At 42.5% G+C, this 16,571-nt stretch overlaps 1 protein-coding gene across 1 annotated transcript in view; it reads right to left on the reverse strand.

Annotated features, from left to right (window-relative positions):
• LOC125450680 (A disintegrin and metalloproteinase with thrombospondin motifs 19-like) overlaps window positions 1-16,571 on the reverse strand; it is a 456,336-nt gene that overhangs the window by 423,820 nt on the left and 15,945 nt on the right. Inside the window, exons 4-5 of the mRNA XM_048526734.2 lie at window positions 10,621-10,793; window positions 8,952-9,035 (exon numbers count right to left, since the gene is read on the reverse strand). Coding sequence (XP_048382691.2) covers window positions 8,952-9,035; window positions 10,621-10,793 — 257 coding nt within the window. The remainder of the gene's footprint in view (window positions 1-8,951; window positions 9,036-10,620; window positions 10,794-16,571) is intronic.

The following is a 16,571-nucleotide window of genomic DNA, read 5'->3' on the forward strand; positions in this document are numbered from 1 at the left end:
CTCATGAGATGCATATTTCATTCCCTTCACATCATCCCCATCCTGATTCTATCCCTACCATGCCATATCATCATGCCCCATTCTGCACCTCCCAGGCAGTTACACCCATCATGGCACCAGTGACCCCATTCTACCCCTCACTGACCTCACAGTTTTGTGCAGAAATGCCTCCAAGTCCCTTTAGCTTTCAGCTTTCTGCAGTTATTTTGTTCTTTTCAAAATGAACTATTTCACATTTTCCCACATTATACTCCGTAATGACAGCCTTTTGCCCACAGATCTAACCTATCTATATCTGTCCATCTTCCCTCGCACCTATCCGTCCCTCCCACCTCACTGACTAATCCCCACCACTGTCTACCTGCACTCACCTATCACCAACCCACCTACCTTCCCCAGCCCCACCCCTCCTCTCTATTTATTTCAGAGCTCCCTTTCCCCTCTTCATTTCTGCAGAAGGGTCCCGATCTAAAACGTTGGCTTTCCTGCTCCCCTGCTGTGTTCCTCCAGCTCCACACAGTGTTATATCTTTATCTTTCTGTAAACAGTTTGTATCTCTCTTGCAACTAGCCCTTGTACCTATTTTGTAAATTTGGCCACAGTACATTTACTCCCTTCCTGTAAATCATTTATATATATTGTGAACAGTTGTGGTCCCAGTACTGAGGGTTTCTAAAACCTTTTAAAGGTAGTTTGTACCTCCTACTGGGGAACTTCACTCATTCTGCTGCAGGAAAAAAACATTGTAAAGAATTTGCTGCAACAAGCACTGAGTGAGCATCAACATGAAATCGTGTTCCAAGAATCAAATATTCCTTGGGGAATATGCAGAGTTATGAATTTCATGGAATTTCTACTGGGTTGGAGCAGGCTATTCACCCAATCAAGGCCGCACCAACTCTCTAAAGACCACCACACCCAAACCCAACCCACCCCTCCTCCTCTATCTCTGTAACCCTGCATTTCCCATCATATCCCTGGGCACGGTGGACAATTTAGCATGGCCAGTCCACCTAACTGGCACATCTTTGGACTGTGGGAGAAAACTGGAACACTCAGAGGGAACCCATACAGATACGTGGAGAATGTGGAAACTCCACAAACACAGTTGCCAGAGGGTGGAATCAAACTCAGGGTCCTGGCACAGTCAGGCAGCAGTGCTAACCTCTGAGCCATCATGTTCAGCAATAGCTTGGATATACAACAGATTTTTTTTAAGTGGCTACTTCTAAACATAATAAATACTTGCACTTTGACGCTTAAATGTTGTTAAGGAAATTCTAAACCATTCCAAGTACAATCTACTATACTTAGAGGCAAAAAGGAAATTTTAGCTCTATTAGATGCAGGGCAAAATGTTGAACTATGTACTCCCGGCATGCTTGGATTCACTTACTGCTGTTTATTTTTCCATGAGTACATCAGTTGGTATTGAAAAAGAGACTCTCCTTTTCCCAGCCAACTGGATGAAAACTCAACTATTCACAACTTCTCAACTGCCCAATGAAGGGGAAGCTAATTGCACACTGAAAATTGCTGCCCTCATATCCTAATATGAATCAATATAGGTCAGGTTTAGGGGACCATATAATGACGCATGTAAAATGCAACTGGTGTAGGGTATACACTATAAACCTGCGAGTCCACATTTGGCAAAGTTAACTTCTGGAGCATGAGATTCATATGTGTCCCACACCTTCTACTACTGTCCTGTTCTAGCTGGCTTTCTGAAGGCTAAGTGATACTGCTAGCTATTATCTGCATGGCTAGGGATTATGGATACACCTATGTGCTTATTCTATGTGTGCTTCAAACATGATAATTTGGCACATTATCCTGATGTCATATGATGTGACTGGCTAACCTAAAGCCAGGATTGGACAATACAGGTTCTAGCAATTCCTGTATTGTTCAGTGATCAAAAAAATTAACTGATGGGTCGGCAATATCATTATTAAAGTGCCAGGTACCCCGACTGCACATAGGTCAAAACAAACAGTGGAAGAAGTATAGGGGCTGCAGTGTCAGTGCATCTGCATTTAAAATTTTAGCCCATTGAAATAGCTGAAACACAGCAAATCTCAGACAAAGAGATGACAAGGTGTAGAGCTGGGTGAACACAGCAGGCCAGGCAGCATCGTAGGAGCAGGAAAACTGATGTTTCAGGCCTAGACTCTTCTTCAGAAAGGGTCTAGCCCCGAAACGTCAGCCTTCCTGCTCCTCTGATGCTGCTTGGCCTGCTGTGTTCATCCAGCTCTACACCTTGTTGTCTCTGATTCTGCAGCATCTGCAATTCCTACTCTCTCTGAAATCACAGATAAATCTGCTTTTCACTGGAGATTATTGAGTGCAAGAAGACTGAACTTTTTTGTCTCTTTTATGCATTAACTTGACATTGATGGCACTGAGAAAAATGGTACTCATAAATACCCGCATCAACATTGTGTGATCAATTGTTTTACATGAAAGTCTGCACAAGAATCAGAGTTAATAAAGTTATAACCACAATTTATTCTGCTCCTCCTCCATTCTGCTGACAACCGAACCCAAACAGAAATGGAAGTGAGAATAACTGCAAACAGTGTGAGTGAGGAAATGTAGATTTGAATCCAAAGGGAGCAAGCTCCCAAAATTGGGCATGGGAGGGGTGGGTCAGTGCTCATGTAGTGGCAGGATGATAGTGTAACCTTGTGGTACAACCAGGTATTGGGCGGGGTTCCACACTGTGTGTGGTTCCAGTTGGGGTACCCCAAATCATTAAGGTCCTGGGTGAAGAGCTCTAAACTGGCTCCCTTTCTTTAGTTATCCACTCCCTGGGTTAGCTAAAAAAACAGCTAATTGAAAAAAAGTCACCTCCTTTTTGGATAGCTTCCTCCAAAACAAAATGGCTTCATTTCAAAAGGAGCCAGTTGAACTTGAATTTGGTGGAAGATTGAGCTTATTGGTTACTAAACACCAGAAGAATTAATAATGCATGCTCAAAAACACAGATTAGAAATAGGAAGGTTGTCCAAAAAAAAGGTAAAAGTTACAATAAAATGGATCAGTCTCTGAGCAATTCAAGAAGAGTAAATCACAGAATCATAGAATCTTGGAATCATAGAATTCCCATACTGTGGAAGCAGGCCAACTGGCTCATCGAGTTCTTACCAACCCTCCGAAGTGCATCCCACCCAGAACCATCTCTGTAACCCTGCATTAGATAGTAGAAGGTTGCAACTGTTACAGTAGTTGTTACTGGTACCACTCAGGTTGGAAGTTGTACAGTTGATTTCAAGATTCCTAAATTTGCAGGTTAATTGAAAATCTTGTGTCTCAGTTACTGAACACTACTAACAGTGATAGAGTTTCTTTTCTCTTTCTTTACCGGTGTTACAGGGATGTTAAATTGTTGTTTTTGGAACTGTGACCTTCCCAGCACACACGTGCACACACTAGAATGTAGAACCGTTAACACACAGACAATTGTTCAACTCGTTTTTGACCCCATGTTTTGTATCTCACAGCGAAGGTAAAACACAAGCATGTTTGCAAGTGGTGGCTTTCTTCCAATGAGGTTTTGGATAGTAAGCCTCTTGTTGTCTCTACCTTACTGGTCTTTCCGTTTGAAGTTATTTTGACTGTTTACAGGCATGACATTCCAGAGTTCTTCACCAGGCAGCCACTGAATTTAATGTGGTAATCTTTTGCCTACATCACTCATTCTTGAAAATAAAATGTTGCAATTACAAGTTCACTACATCTAAAGCTGATTGGAGATTTGATTTGTGGCCCTGACAATATGGGCTAGGAGGAAAGAGTTATGCCCTGCAGATTCATGAGGAATGCCTTTACACTAAGGCCACAGTTTAAATATGCAAAACAGGTTCAAACTGAAACACTTCAACTCCCCCTCCCACTCCTTGAACAACATGCCCATCCTGGGCCACCTGCAGTGCCACAACGATGCCATCCAAATGTTGCAGGGACAGTATCTCATATTTCTCTTGGGAACCCTGCAGCCCAATGGTATCAATGTGGACTTCATAAGTTTCAAAATCTCACCTCCCCTGACCGCATCCCAAAACCAGCCCAGCTCATACCCACCGCCCTAACCTGTCTCCCACCTATCCACTCCTTCCACCTCAAGCCCCACCTCTATGTCCTCCCTACTAGCCTCATCCTGCATCTTTGACCCGTCTGTCCTCCCTGGACTGACCTATCCCCTCCATAAATCACCTTTACTGGCTTCAACCCCACCTCCTTGACCTCTCTGTCTCCTCTCGGCCTATCTTCTCCTTCATCCATCTTCTATTCGCCTCCCCCTTTCTCCCTATTTATTTCAGAATCCCCTTCCCCTCCCCCATTTCTGAAGAAGGTTCTAGACCCGAAACATCAGCTTTCCTGCTCCTCTGATGCTGCTAGTCCTGTTGTGTTCATCCAGCTCTACACCTTGTTATCTCAGATTCTCCAGCATCGGCAGCTCCTACTATTTCTCAAACTGAGACATCCAGTTATTAAGATGTCAAATCCTCACCTAAATGCATGCTAGCAAATTGCCATTTAGCCATCCAAGTTATGCAACCATACAGCAGTCTGGATCATCCAGTGCAGGAGACAATAGATTGCGTACCAGTACCTGTCCCTCTACAGTGTACAGCTACAACATTGGCATCTACCCAACCGCATGAAAATGGCCCAGGTTTGTGCCATACACAAATCCCCAGAAAACTCCCACCTGGATATTATCACCCCATCACGCTACTCTTGATCATTAAGAAAATGATGGAAATTGTCATCAACAGTGATATCAAGGAGCACATGCTCAGCCACAGCCTGCTCAGTGAAACCACTCTGCCCCTCACCTTATTACAGCCTTGATGCAGAAAATGGATAAAAGAGCTGAATTTCAGAGTTGAGCTATTGAGGAATAGAGCAAAGAACAAAGAAAATTACAGAACAGAAACAGGCCCTTTAGCCCTCCAAGCCTGCGCTGATCGAGATCCTCTGTCTAACCTGTCATCTATTTTCTAAGGGTCTGTATCCCTTTGCTCCCTGCCCATCCAGTACCTGTCCAGATACATCTTAAAAGACGCTATCGTGTCTGCGTCTACCACCTCCACTGGCAACGTGTTCCAGGCACCCACCACCATCTGCATAAAGAACATTCCACACATATCTCCCTTAAACTTTCCTCCTCTCACTTTGAACTCATGACGCCTAGTAATTAAATCCCCCACTCTGGGAAAGAGCTGCTTGCTATCCACCTTGTCTATACCCCTCATGATTTTGTAGACCTCAATCAGGTCCACCCTCAATCTCCATCTTTCTAATGAAAATAATCCTAATCTATTCAACCTCTCTTCATAGCTAGTGCCCTTCATGCAGGCAACATCCTGGTGAACCTCCTCTGCACCCTCTCCAAAGCGTCCACATCCTTTTGATAATGTGGCGACCAGAACTGTACATAGTACTCTAAATGTGGCCAAACCAAAGTCTTATACAACTATAATATGACCTGCCAACTCTTGTACTCAATACCCCGTCCGAATCTCCAGGCTTGAAACATTTCTCTCCACAGGTTTTACCAGACCTGCTGAGTTTTGCCAGCAGTTTCTGTTCTTGTTTCAGATCTCTACCATTCACAGTTGTTTGTTTACTTTATTTTATTTTGTTGAGGTGAGAGTGACTGCCCTTGACACCAAGGTTGTAATTGACAGAGTGCAGCATCGAGGACCCTTCCCAAAACTGGAATCAGGGCAAACTCTCCACTGGTTGGAGTCATACCTCGCACAAATGATCATGGTATGGTTGTTCGATGTCAGTCCTCTCAGCTCCAGGACATCTCTGCAGGAGTTGCTCAGGACAGTGTCCTAGGCCCAACCATCTTCATCAAGGTGAAGTGAGAGTGACAGCCGTGGATATCAAGGCTGCATTCGACCGAGTGTGGCATCAAGGACCCCTGGCAAAGCTGGAATCAATGGGAAATGGGGGCAGAAGCTCAGATGATTGGCATCACACCTGACTCACAGGAAGATGGTTGTTGCTGCGGGAGGTCAATCACCTCCGTTCCAGGGCACTTCTGCAGGAGTTCCTCAGGGTAGTATCCTAGGCCCAACCGTCTTCAGCTACTTCATCAATGACCATCCCTCCATTATAAGATCAGAAGTGGGGATGTTCACTGATTATCACACAATGTTCAGCACCATTTACAACTCCTCAGATACTGAAGCAGTCCGTGTTCATATGCAATAAGTTCTGGACAATACCCAGGCTTGGGCTGACAAGTGGCAAGTGACATTCGCACCACAGAACGGCCAGGTAATGACCATCACCAACAAGAGACAATCTAACCACTATCAATCCCCGACAATCAACATCCTCAAGGTTACCATTGACCAAAAACTCAACTGGACTCACCACATTAACACAGTGGCTACAAGAGCAGGCCAGAAGCTGGGAATACAAAGGTGGGTAACTCACCTTTTGACTCATCAAAGCCTGTCCATCATCTACATCATCTACACCCCACTTGCCTGGATGGGAGCAGCCCCAACAACACTCAAGAAGCTTTACACCATCCAGGACAAAGCAGCCCATTTGATTGGCACCACATCCACAAGTATTCACTCCCTCCAACACCGATGCTCAGTAGCAGCAGTGTGTATTCCATGACCACTTCCATCTAGAAGGGCAAGGGCAGCAGACATATGGGAACAGCACCACCTCCAAGTTCCCCTCCAAGTCACTCAGCGTCCTGACTTGGAAATATATCGCTGCTCCTTCACTGTCGTTGGGTCAATAACCTGGAATTCCCTCCCTAATAGCATTGTGGGTCAACCTACAGCAGGAGGACTGCAGTGGTTCAAGAAGGCAGCTCACCACCACTTTCCCAAGGGCAACTAGGGATAGGCAAGAAATGCTGGCCAGCCAGCTATGCACACATTCTACAAAAAGTGAATAGAAAAAAAAACCTCCCTGACATCATAAAGTCAGGGGTGGGGATATTCATTGATGCCTATAAAATGTTCAGCTCCATTTGCAACTTCTCGCAAACTGAAGAAATGTATGCCAAATGCAGCAAGACATGGATTATATCCAGGCTTGGGCTAAAAGTGGCAGGAAACACTCCCAATGCACAAGTGCCAGGCAATGACCATTTCGAACAAGAGACCATCCAATCAACGCCCCTTGATATTCAATGATGTTATGATCACTGAATCACCCACTGTCCCATCCCGGGGATTACAGTTGACCAGAAACTCAACTGGGCTAGCCATCTGAATATTATCACCACAAGAACAAGTCAGAGGTTAGGAATTCTACAGCCAGTAACATACCTTTTGATCCACCAAAGCCTGTCCACCACCTACAAGGAACAAGTCAGGGGTACAGTGGGTATTCACCACTTGCCTGAATGAGTGCAGCTCCAATAACACACTAGAAGCTTGACACCATCCAGGACAAAGCAGCCTGAACAGTTGTTTTAACTAGTTGGCTCGATGCCTCTCGGTCAATCTTTCTCTTAAAAGAAACCAGGACAAAATGACCTCTTTAAAGCTACAGCATCATCAAACCAAATAATTGAAATACTTTCATAACTAAAAACGGTTTATATTAAAAGAATTATGATAGCCATTTCTGATTGGCGTAAAAAGCCCACTGGTGTAAAAAATAGTTTTTGATATTCACCATCGATGTAAGTATATTTACTGGCAGTAGCTATTAGTGTAAATCTATCTTGCGGCAAAGCCTGAATTGTACAAGCATACTGACTAGCATTTTCAGGGTAAGAAGTCACGCAATACCAAACTATAGTCCAACAAGTTTATTTGAAATCACAAACTTTCTTAGTGCTGCTCCTTATAAACCTATTGAACTATAACCTGGTCTTGTGTGACTTCTGACCTTGTCTACCCCAGTCCAACACGGGTACCACTACATCACGGTATTTTCAGGTTAGTGGAAATAACTTTGCTCGCCACACAAGATGAAAAGGAATATATTTGCTTGATTACATCCACAACCATCTACTCCCCCTACCATCAGTAGTTCAGTAGCAGCAGTGTGTACTATCTACAAGATGCACTGCAAAAATTCACCACAGATCCTCAGGCAGTACTTTCCAAACCCATAACCACTTCCACCTAGAAGGACAAGGACAGCAGATACATAGGAACACCACCATCTACAAATTTCCCTCTAAACCACTCAGCATCCTGACTTGGAAATGTATCAAAGTCTTGAAACTCCCTCACGAACAACATTATAGTGCACCAACACCTAACAGACTGCAGTGGTTCAAGAAGGCAGCTCACCACCACCACCTCAAAGGGAAACAGAGATGAGCAATAAATGTTGGCCCAGACAGTGACACCCACATCCCTCAATGAATGAAAAATGTGTGAAGTGGACTCTAAACTGAAAAGTGATATACAATGCAACAAATCAGGTGTGCAAAACACAGGGAAATTAGAGGAACAATTGCTGCAAACTCCCCCACGTACCCACTGAGTGTCAGCCGTTTGCAGTCATCTTACTGATATACTTAGAATTTTTGCTCATTTAACTGGAACCCACACCAAACCACACTTCCTTCAGACACATTGATAGGCAACCTAATGATCTCATCATTTAACAGATATTACACCAAATTAAACAACATTAACAACATCACAGATCATCAATGAAGTTAACCTATATGTACTAAGTAAGGTGTGTGTAAATAACAGTCATATGTCCATCGCTTCTAACTTTAGTGTTAACATCTTGGAGAATATACTGCATGAGCAGACATGCATTGACGAGCAGTGCAGGAGACACAGTCAAAACTATTAGTAGGTTTAAATTATGGGTCAGCTGCAAAGCACTAAATACTTTACAGCAGACATTTCAAGCCCCTGTATAGTATAATCTTACACAGAACAACACGTCATTTCTTACACTCCACAATGAACTGATATTCTTCTTACCGGTGTTTCATGAAGTAAAACAAGTTTTGTCACTCGTAGGTTCATCTGAATGCCAAGACTTTTGTGTTGGAACAGATTGAAGACCTAGAAAAAAACAGTTCATAGCAAAAAAAAATGCTTGAAGCAGATGCATCAATATCCAGGGGCATTAATCTCTCTGACAGCTGAAACGCATATTACAACTGGAAACTGACAAAAAAATGTTGATGAAAATGTCCCAGTAGCTGGATATTGCTTAAGGGACTTTTGATGTCAATGTTTTAAAATTATGTGGGCATTTAGCTTTCACACCTAACCCATGTACAGTCCCTGGTCTGGGTCTTTTTTAATGTAACCTATTTTTCTAGCCAACATGGTCTGGGACTATCCTGTGCTTTTCTTTAACATCTTATTCGCTTTTTGGAGGCTGTGTCACTGGCAAAGCCAGCAGTAACTGCCAATATATAATGTTCCTTGAGAAAGTCGCAATCAATTGTCTTCCCAAACAGTCTGTCTTTATGGCACAGTTAATGTTAGAAAGGGAGCTTATGAATTTGTCCCAGTGGCAATGAAGGGTTGGTAACATATTTCCAGGTCAGGACAGTGTGTCACTTGGAGGGAAACCTGTGCCTCCTGTTTTTGACCTTCTAAGTGGTAGAGATCCTGGGCTTGGAAGGTGCTGTCAAAGAAGCCTAAGTGTTTTGCTCTGTGCACCTTCTAGACAGTACTCACTGCAGCCGCATTGCATCAGGGCTGGCAGGAATGAATGTGTAAGGTGGTGGATCAGATGTCAATCAAGAGGACTGTACATCCTGGACTGTATAGATTTCCTTTGAACTGTAGTCATCTAAAGAAATGGAGAATATTTCATCACATTCCAAACTTGGGACTTGTAAATGGTAGAAACAATACAGAATAGGTCAGGTATGGTTAGCTCCCTCAGCAACACAAATCATTTAAGTTGTTCCTGATGAAGGATTACTGCCAACATGAGATTATTTTTCTCCATCAACTACTGATGGTTCTGACAGACATCTGTGATTCTGTTTTTGAAAGGTAACAAAATGCAGAAGTGCATGTCATTCTGGAGCATGACACTACCCCTGCAAGATATGACATGTGAGCCATAAGGCCTCTTCGTAAAAGGATTAAGAAACAATGCCATACTTTTTCAACCTTTGTGTTCTCAGTGACATGCAAGGCCCAATTCCAGCTGGGAATTCTAGTTGCTGACAGGCAGTCATTGCAACAAGTGCCAGCCCATAGCAACTATGCTAAGTTGGAGATGAAGGAAGCTCAGAAAGGATGACCACCACCCCACTGAAATCCTTCAGACACAGTCTCTGAAGTGGTCAGAGTTGCCAAATGCAAACAAGGTCCATGAAAATAAAACAAAGAACTGTGGATGCTGAAGATCTGAAATAAAAACAGAAATTGCTGGAGAAATTCAGCAGATCTGGCAGAATCTGCAGAAGGGTTAGTGGACATGAAACATTGACTCTGTTTTCTCTCTCCACTGATGCTGCCAGACCTGCTGAGTTCATCCAGAAATTTCTGTTTTTGTTTTAGGTCATGAGAAGGTGGGGTTTTGAGGAGGGGAGGAAATCTGGGCCACAGCAGGATTGTATCATATTGTCACTAAGTTAGTAATTTTTCAACAATGTTTAATATAGCCGCAACTCATTCTCACCATATTCATGACCGTTAATATGAACCTTCTGACAGCATCAGCTCCATGATAGTTGACCATTGTTGTATCAGCAACAACTAAAGTCTCCACATTATAGTCATGCAATAATTTATATGCATATCTCCTGCCTCTTCCTCTCTCCATATGTTTTCTATTTTTGGATTTTCTTTTATCTGTAAAACAAAATTTAAAAACTGTTGACAAAATATCAAGACCACAAACATCGTTTTCCCATACTGACTTAGGAACAATTAAAGCAATGATCAACACTAGAATGTCAACATATTGCAAGAGGCTGCAGCACATTGGCCTCTATGCAGAATTTTCAATCAGCAGTGTCAGCTAAAAGAGCACTGCAACATAAGCCAAGTTGACAACAAATGGACGCTGACATTTAACACATATTAGTTTGTAGGCTGTTATTTTGCCGCCTTTGCAGAAATAAATATCAATGAGTTTTTTTCCAACTTCCCCAATGGAAACAAAGTTGCCAGTGTAAAAACAAATATGTTTGCTAAATGAAAAAAAAACAAATTGCATTGATATAGAGCCTTTCATGATCTCGGGATGCCCTAAGTGGTTTATGGTGAAAAGGTTTTTCAAGCATGGTCACTGTTGTAATGTCAGAAAAACTGCAGTCAATTTGCACACTGTGGTTCCCACAAACGTAACAACTTGATGATACTAATGATAAATATCTGTCTGAGTAAAAGACAAACTCTTCTTCTCTTTATTGAAATAGCATAACAGGATCTTTTATGTCTACCTGAGGAAAAAGATGCAGCTTCATTTTAACATCTCATTCTGCAGGAGTGCCCTCTCAGTAATGCACTAGAGTTTCAGCTAAGACACTACACACAGTTTCTAGAGCGAAACTAGCAGACACAAACTCCTAACTCAGAGGTGAGAACGTAACAAATGAGACATGACTGATGCTAACATAAGACAACACAATAAATTAGGACCTTGAAGAAAGGCCAGCAACATGTTCTACATTTTGGCATTTTTAAGTCAGGCTGTTAGACACCAGAAGCCTTTGCTGAGAAACCAATTGAGGCTTTTCTATCACAGTTTGAAGGATGAATGCAGTAGTTGTTTTAGTATCCATCACATTTTCCCACCTTGAAAATGTTGATACATAAACAGACCTGGGTCATTGCTCATTGTTGAAAACTAACATGAGAGCTAGCAAGCATGCTGGCCTTTATTGTGAGAGAATCTGACTGCAGGAGTAAAAATCTCTTGCTTCAACTGTATAAGCCTTTGTTAAGACCATACCTGCAGCACATTGTACAGTTTTGGTCTCCTTACTAAAGGAAGGATACGTTTGTCACAGAGGATGTGCAACACACACAAGATTTCTGGAATGACAAGATCATTCTATGAAAAAAAAACTGAGGAAACTGGGTCTACATTCCCTAGAATTTAAAAGAATGAAAAGTGCATTCACTAATACAAACAAGGTTCTTACAGGGCTTGTGATAATGGGAACTGCAGATGCTGTAGAATCCAAGATAACAAAGTGTGAAACTGGATGAACACAGCAGGCCAAGCAGCATCTCAGGAGCACAAAAGCTGACGTTTCTGGCCTAGACCCTTCATCAGAGGCTCTGATGAAGGGTCTAGGCCCGAAACGTCAGCTTTTGTGCTCCTGAGATGCTGCTTGGCCTGCTGTGTTCATCCAGCTCCACACTTTGTTTTCTTACAGGGCTTAATAGGATCAGTGCAAGATGGATGCTGCTGAAGTTTAAACCATGCAAAAACCAGGGGATAAAGTCTCACAAAGAGTGGGGCTATTTTGGGCTGAAATGAAGAGGAATTTCTTCACAGAGGACAATAAAGCTTTCAGATTCTCTACCCAAGAAGGCTGGAGAGGCTCAGTTATTTAATCTATTCAAGACAGAGATAGATAGATTTCTAGATATTAAAGTTAGCAAGGGATATGAGGGTAATGCAGGAGATATCAATAGACATAGGAGCAGTGTGGGGAAAATGGTATTAGTCCAGAAGATCAGACATGATATGGTACAGCAGGCTAGATGGGCCAAATAGCCTACTCTTTCTCCTATTTCCTACGTTTCGTTCCTTAATTAATCCAAAATGAGATGTTATCACAGCAGATTGAATCAAATCTACAGCAGACACTTTTATTTGTTACACATCTGGTGACTCACAGGAGAGTAATAAGATTCAGGAAACTCTGTCACAAAGCTAGCCAGCCAGAAACAATACAACCAGGTTGTAAATTGCAACTCCAGTGTTTAAATGTACTTTCATGCATCAGCAAGCATTTCCTAAAGCAAACTTTATTTCAAAGGAAAATGCAACCAGCTCACCTGTAGGCATGAAGTGATTAATTTCTGCAGTTAAATTTCCCAGTGAAACGTTAAAGAAGTTCAAACTGTGTATCATTATAAAGCAACTAGACCTCCAAGTGCTTAAGCCAATGAAGCTTTTGATGTTTATTGGCTTGGCTTTACCGCGTAATAATTAAAATCCATGGCGAAACTTCTTTGATCACCCTCACTTTCCCAGTCTTAGCTGTATAATTGAAAAAGCTGGAAATCAATGTTTGTGAGGGCAACAGTTCTGAGAGAGTTGGAGAACGTACACTATTTCTCAATTTATAGATTTTGCTTTCTCTATGGATTCTACCAGGTTTCTCTCTCTAATTTACATTATTAACATTCATAAATTCTTTGACGTTAACACTCCTTGTCTTTCCCAAACTTTCCCCATCTTGTGCCAAGCAAATGACCATTTTCTAAAGAAATAGTTCAAGAAATGTCAGAGGAATTTACGAAGTGATTATCGTGAAGAACTGGGATGGTTTGAAATTGCATTAGACATCTTTCAACTGATAGGGTTTTCCATCCCTATTTAAAATGCTTCCTCTTATATCGTAATTTTTCTTTAAATTAGGAGGTTATTATCAAATTTAGATGATAATATACCTTAATACGGTAATAATTACTATAATTATTCTCCAAAATGATGTCATTATACATTGATATAAGTCTTTTGGTAGCCACTTAGATACAGTTTATCTTCATGGCTGTTGTGTTCATGACAAAGGTTGCCATTCATATCTTTTATAATTGTTTGTGAGTTTACTTGTTGTCAAGCAATAATAAAAAGAGCATTGCCCACTGTAAGTAATTAAATTTGCAGCTTTTTACTTATAACTAGCCATCACAGCGCAGCAGGTAGCTCTGGCCACTATAAAATTGTGACGCTAAACTTAAAAACAATAGTGGTGTAGTATTTCAAAGAAACTAAAAATAATTAAACCAAAGGTCCTTTTATTGATTGAAGGAACCACATAACATGAGTCATTGCACATATGAGTCACATAGAGCAAAAACACTAATGAAAATATAAATAAGCTTGAACTAATATCCATTGTGTTGGTGAAAGGTTATAAATATAAAGCAAGAGATCAGAAAATGCCAGGTCAATGTCCCAATTCAGAACTTAATCACTTTCTATCTCCCATTGGTACGTTAAACAAATTACTTACAAAGACCACTTACTTAGCCTCAGACACGTGAAGCACCAGGAATTGAACTGGTTATGAACATTTGCAATTAACAACCTTAACTGACTCATTGGAAGAAGGCAGAGGGAGAAGCAAAGAAGTGACCAGCCCAGTGTCACCTGCTCAGTACTAACTGCATCCCCCATACTGTGGTGAGGGCCCATTAGCCTGGCTTCAGCCTGCTCTAAGGTTAATTGTGGCCTTTAAATTGTCACTTAAAGATCCCCAATGCTGTATTTCTACCTTTGCCATTCTAGTACAATATAAAGATGAAGGAAGATGGCCAGTCCATTATTTCTCCCCCAGAAGCTGGATAAAAGGTGGGAATGGGAAGCTTATCTCTTTGTGGATTCCCCTGTGCCTACAGGCTCGCACCAATAAGTCGACCCCTTTTCATCTGTGGCTCTATACCTGACTTCTCAAACAAGGCCTCCTCCTCCCTCTGCTTCTCCTCCCTCCTCACCTAACTGCTAGGATTCCCTATCCTTACTCAGCCAAATTCTCAGATTTCCCCTGAAGTCAGGCACCTGTGGATCTTTTGTCAGGGCTCGCTGTAGTCCTGGTTGTGTTTACTTCTTGCTTCTGGCGATGCTGGGACTGCTTATGTCCTGGCTGATCATGTTGGCTGCTCCTCCTGCTCCTGAGGAGTGGTAGTGCCACTGTCACAGCACAGACTGAGCCATTCAGCAGTCTGTACCAATGCTGGCTCTATACAAGTGTAACTTAATCGTCCCTTATCCCAAACTTTCACAAGCCTTCCAACTTTATTTTTTTCTTTTCAGGCACTTAATTCCTTTTAGAAAGCTATGAGTACTTTATTTCCAACTTACTCTCAGGCAATGTATTCAAGAATCTAATGACTTATTGCATTAAAAAGCTTTTGTTTCTCATGTCACTGTTAGTTCCTTTGCACATCATCTTAACTTGGTGTCTTCTGGCTCCCCATCCATCTGCTAATGGAAATAGTTTCTCCCTATCTACTCTGGCTAGACCTTACACAATTTTAAATAACTCAATCAAATTCTTTTCCAACTTTCTCTTCTCTAAGGAAAGAACCCCAGCTTCTCCATCCTCATTCCTGGAGTCTCTCTAAACCCTTCAAATCTTTCCTGATGGGAAAACCCCAAAACTGAACACAAAGTTTCATTTGAGGTTAAACCAGTGCTTTCTGAAGGCAGATCATAACAGACTTCCTCTTGTACAGAGATAATAAAATGTGAGGCTGGATGAACACAGCAGGCCCAGCAGCATCTCAGGAGCACAAAAGCTGACGTTTCGGGCCTAGACCCTTCATCAGAGAGGGGGATGGGGTGAGGGTTCTGGAATAAATAGGGAGAGAGGGGGAGGCGGACCGAAGATGGAGAGAAAAGAAGATAGGTGGAGAGAGTATAGGTGGGGAGGTAGGGAGGGGATAGGTCAGTCCAGGGAAGACGGGAAGGTCAAGGAGGTGGGATGAGGTTAGTAGGTAGGAGATGGAGGTGCGGCTTGGGGTGGGAGGAAAGGATGGGTGAGAGGAAGAACAGGTTAGGGAAGCAGAGACAGGTTGGACTGGTTTTGGGATGCAGTGGGTGGAGGGGAAGAAGTACAGACCCCACTCCATTTACAAAACTTGCAAACCCTCATCTGTTTTTTTTAACAGGGATGGCAAGGTGGAACAGTGGTTTGCACTACTGCCACACACTGCCACGGTCATGGGTTTGATGCCAACTTTGGGCAACCGCCCTCTATGGAGCTTGCACATTCTCTCTGTGTCTATGTGGGCTTCCCCTGGATGCTCCAATTTCTGCCCACAGCCCAAAAATGTGCTACTTTGTTCGACTGAGCATGCCAAATTGCTCAGAGTGGATGTGTCGGTTACATAGATGAGCCATTGGAAATGCAGGATCTGTGTGAGATGTTCTTTGCAAGGTCAGTATTTACTCAAAAGACAGAGGGGTCTGCTTCCACACTATAGGGATTCTATGATTCTATGAACACTTTCTCAACCTCTCCTGCCATTTTCAATAATATTTTCACATGGAGTCTAAACTAACCTGATGGTCGATGTCCCATCCTGTCCTGCGATAATGGCTCAGAGTAGGTGCGGGAGGAAAAGTAGCAGGATGGAGCTGGAGAACTGGCACACTGGCAATGTCACATCTTCTTGCCTCTGCACTTGACCCCAAAAATGTCTAAACAAATCAAGCTCACCACTGAAGTTAGGTGACTTATCATTTGCACCAAAACACAACGGCAAGAGGCAAATTCTACTCCAAAAGCCCCTAAAAATTCAATCATAGGACAACCAACCAGGGAACAATCACCTCTACTTACGGAGTTGTCCAAATTGCTGGGCAGCTGGTCCTCCAATCACAGGGCCTTTCTCTCCTAAATTTGCTTCTGATTGGCAGTGATTGGAAGAGTAATAAAAAGG

Source organism: Stegostoma tigrinum, chromosome 3, assembly GCF_030684315.1.
Source record: "Stegostoma tigrinum isolate sSteTig4 chromosome 3, sSteTig4.hap1, whole genome shotgun sequence".
Classification (NCBI taxonomy): domain Eukaryota; kingdom Metazoa; phylum Chordata; class Chondrichthyes; order Orectolobiformes; family Stegostomatidae; genus Stegostoma; species Stegostoma tigrinum.